General features: G+C 53.1%; 1 protein-coding gene across 1 annotated transcript; it reads right to left on the reverse strand.

Moving 5' to 3' along the window:
- Nucleotides 1-653: 653 nt before the first annotated feature.
- LOC119306510 (UDP-glycosyltransferase 91C1-like) lies at nucleotides 654-2469 on the reverse strand. Its single transcript, XM_037582705.1, has one exon. It carries the CDS (start codon nucleotides 2431-2433, stop codon nucleotides 1000-1002), a length of 1434 nt encoding a protein of 477 aa, XP_037438602.1. The 5' UTR covers nucleotides 2434-2469; the 3' UTR covers nucleotides 654-999.
- Nucleotides 2470-2886: the final 417 nt, after the last annotated feature.

A 2886-nucleotide genomic window follows, 5' to 3' on the forward strand; every position in this document is an offset into this window, starting at 1 on the left:
TTAGGAAGAAAGAATTAGTGGCATTGGCATTACATTTAAGAAGAAATAAGAACGAAGAATAAACTTGCACACAACTTTGCATTGAAGTTGCATTTTTTGTAATGTGCAAAGAATAAGCATATAATAGTGCAATTTTCACACTCTAGTACAATTTATATACATATTGTATAGTACTTGAGTGTATACATTTACAATCACCCAACATCCCAAATATACCCATATAGGAAAAAAGAAAAGCTGACTAAAAAGGAAAAAAACAAAGCTAAACACATGCTAACAGAGAAAAGGGCAATGAGTAACGGTCTTCAAGTCCAATAGAAAAATTGACTGGCCCAAGGGACAAGTCAGAAATTTGAGCCAAAAGAGCAATGAAACAACACTAGGAATAAAAACACCACATATCTTGACAAAGGAATTAACGTTAAAATTGACTTAACCAAATTTAAAACTCGTGCAATTTACATTTAGCTAAAGTCTATTTTAATATTATTCATCAGTGCCTTCCGGGGGCAATTATATTTGTCTGTTTTGTTTTAGAAATATTGCCAACTTAGTAACCTTACCTCTTAGATGGTACTCAAATAAATCATATGGCCTTGGATAAAAAATTATAGACGGCAAAAATAGATTGGGACTATGTTAAATTTCTCATTGTGAAACTTATAGATTGATTTTCATTTCATATAGTTTTCACCATTTCACATTTTCACTCATACAAAGTACAGCATATACAGTACAATATACTGCCTTCGTCTGGATTATTAGGTATTCCCTCTGTTCCTAAATATAAGTCTTTTTAGAGATTTCAATGTGGACTACGTATGGATATATATAGACATACTTTAGAGTTTAGATTCACTTATTTTGCTTCGTATATAGTCTGTAGTGGAATATCTAGAAAGACTTATATTTAGGACCGGAGGGAGTACATCGATGGAATAGACAAATGCTCACTCGAGTTCGGTAACCATGTGATCTTGCCAAATCTGGAACGCGCCACTAGCAGCGGCCTCTGTAGCGCCTCAGGTGCTCGACAAGATCATCAATGTACGTCTCCTGCCGGCCCTGGTCCTTGAGAAGCTCTCGCAGCTTCATGGCGTTGCTCGCGAGCGCCTTCCCTTCCTCGTCTACCATGACGCGCCGCACCGCCGCCGCCACGCCGTCCCTGTCGAACGAGCCGTCGGTCTCGTCCCTCGCCACCTCCACGCCGACCCCCTTCTCTGCCATGGCGCGCGCGACGAGGGGCTGGTCGAGCACGAACGGGAGCAACACCAACGGGTGCCCGCAGGCGAAGCTCTCGATGGTGGAGCCCCACCCGCAGTGCGTCAGGAACGCGCCCGTCGCGCCGTGCGCCAGCGCCGCCACCTGCGGCACCCACCCCGTGCGCACCAGCCCGCGCCCCCCCGTCCGCTCCTCGAACCCGGCGGGCAGCAGTTCGTCCTTGATGGCGTCGTTCGCGGCGCTGAACATCCCGGCCGGATTGCGTAGAGCCCATAGGAAGCGCACCCCGGCGAGCTCCAGCCCGAGCGCGAGCTCGTGCAGGATCCCTGGAGTCAGCGGCGCCTCGCTCCCCAGCGCGACGTAGATGACGGACTTGGGTGGCTGGTCGTCGAGCCAACGCAGGGTCTCAGGACGGTCACCGTCCTCGTCGGCGATAACGGGAGGTAGCAGGATCCCGGCGGGGATGGCGGGCTTCTGCAAGAGGTCGGTGAGGAGGGCGAACATTCCGGGCTCGACCTCGTCGCAGCTCCGGTAGATGGCCAGGCGGCAGCACTCGAACAGCTGCCACGCGCGGTCCATGTCGGACACGCCGGACGCGTTGGCGCGGAAGAGGGCGGCGATCGATTCGGCCTCGCTGCGGCGTCGGCAGGCGATCGTGGACGGGAACGGGATCCACCTGGGCACGACCGCGAAGTCCTCCGTCGCAGCGCGCGGGTGCTCGACGTTCGCCCACCGCGGCCCCAGGAAGGCCACGAAGGCGGCATAGACGGTCATGAACGCGGCGCACGGCACACCGTGCCCGCCGGCGATGGGCGGGACCCAGTGGTGGCAGAAGTCATGGACGATCCAGTCGGGTCTCCGGCCAGCAGCGACGGCGTCCGCGAGGAACGCGGCTAGCGGGGCCGCGAGCCCGTCCATGGCCTTCTTGACGAGCTCGATCTTCTCGGGCGGCACGTCGGCCGTGGACTCGGCGCCGTCCGGCAGCCCGTCCACGCGCGGCAGCGGCAGCGGCACGAAGCGAAGGCGAGGGGACAGGTGCGGCGGCACGGGTGGGAGCCTGGCGAGGTTCCGCGGCGTGGAGAGGAAGGCGACGGCGTGGCCACGAGCCGCCAGGCGCTTGGATAGCTCGAGGAACGAGAGCATGTGCCCGAACGCCAGCCATGGGAACACCACCACCTCCAGCGCGCCGCCGGCGTCGGCTGCTGCTTCCATCCTACTCTGTGAACGGCGGGATCAGGGACGATAATGGCGCGAAAGCTTTGGTGGCTGGTCTCCGGCAGCTGAATGATGACGAATATCTTTTCCTCTTCCGGCCGATCAATGCTATGATTTAAGCAGGAGCAGCAGCAGAAGTGCGCCTATATAAAATGAAATTATACGAGTAGATAGATGCTTGGTAATAAAGTGGGAGATCAGAGATATGGGAATTTGACACAATACCACTTTGTACATTTGAATTGGATAATATAGCACCTGGTATATTGTCTTTGACAAAAACAACACATTGGATGTTTCATCTTTGCGTGCCACATTTCATTGTTTCGAAGAATCAGGCCTAATGACACTCACTGAACACCAAGTGGAAATGACCATACTACCCTTTGACCGTTTATAAAATAGGAAGCATTTTAGAAAGCAAAAAACGCACCCACATATCCACCCGCC

Source organism: Triticum dicoccoides, chromosome 5B, assembly GCF_002162155.2.
Source record: "Triticum dicoccoides isolate Atlit2015 ecotype Zavitan chromosome 5B, WEW_v2.0, whole genome shotgun sequence".
NCBI classification, from domain to species: domain Eukaryota; kingdom Viridiplantae; phylum Streptophyta; class Magnoliopsida; order Poales; family Poaceae; genus Triticum; species Triticum dicoccoides.

Bases quoted from the DNA above. Each gene is read 5' to 3' on its own strand.
- LOC119306510 (XM_037582705.1), bottom strand. From the start codon at position 2,433: ATGGAAGCAGCAGCCGACGCCGGCGGCGCGCTGGAGGTGGTGGTGTTC.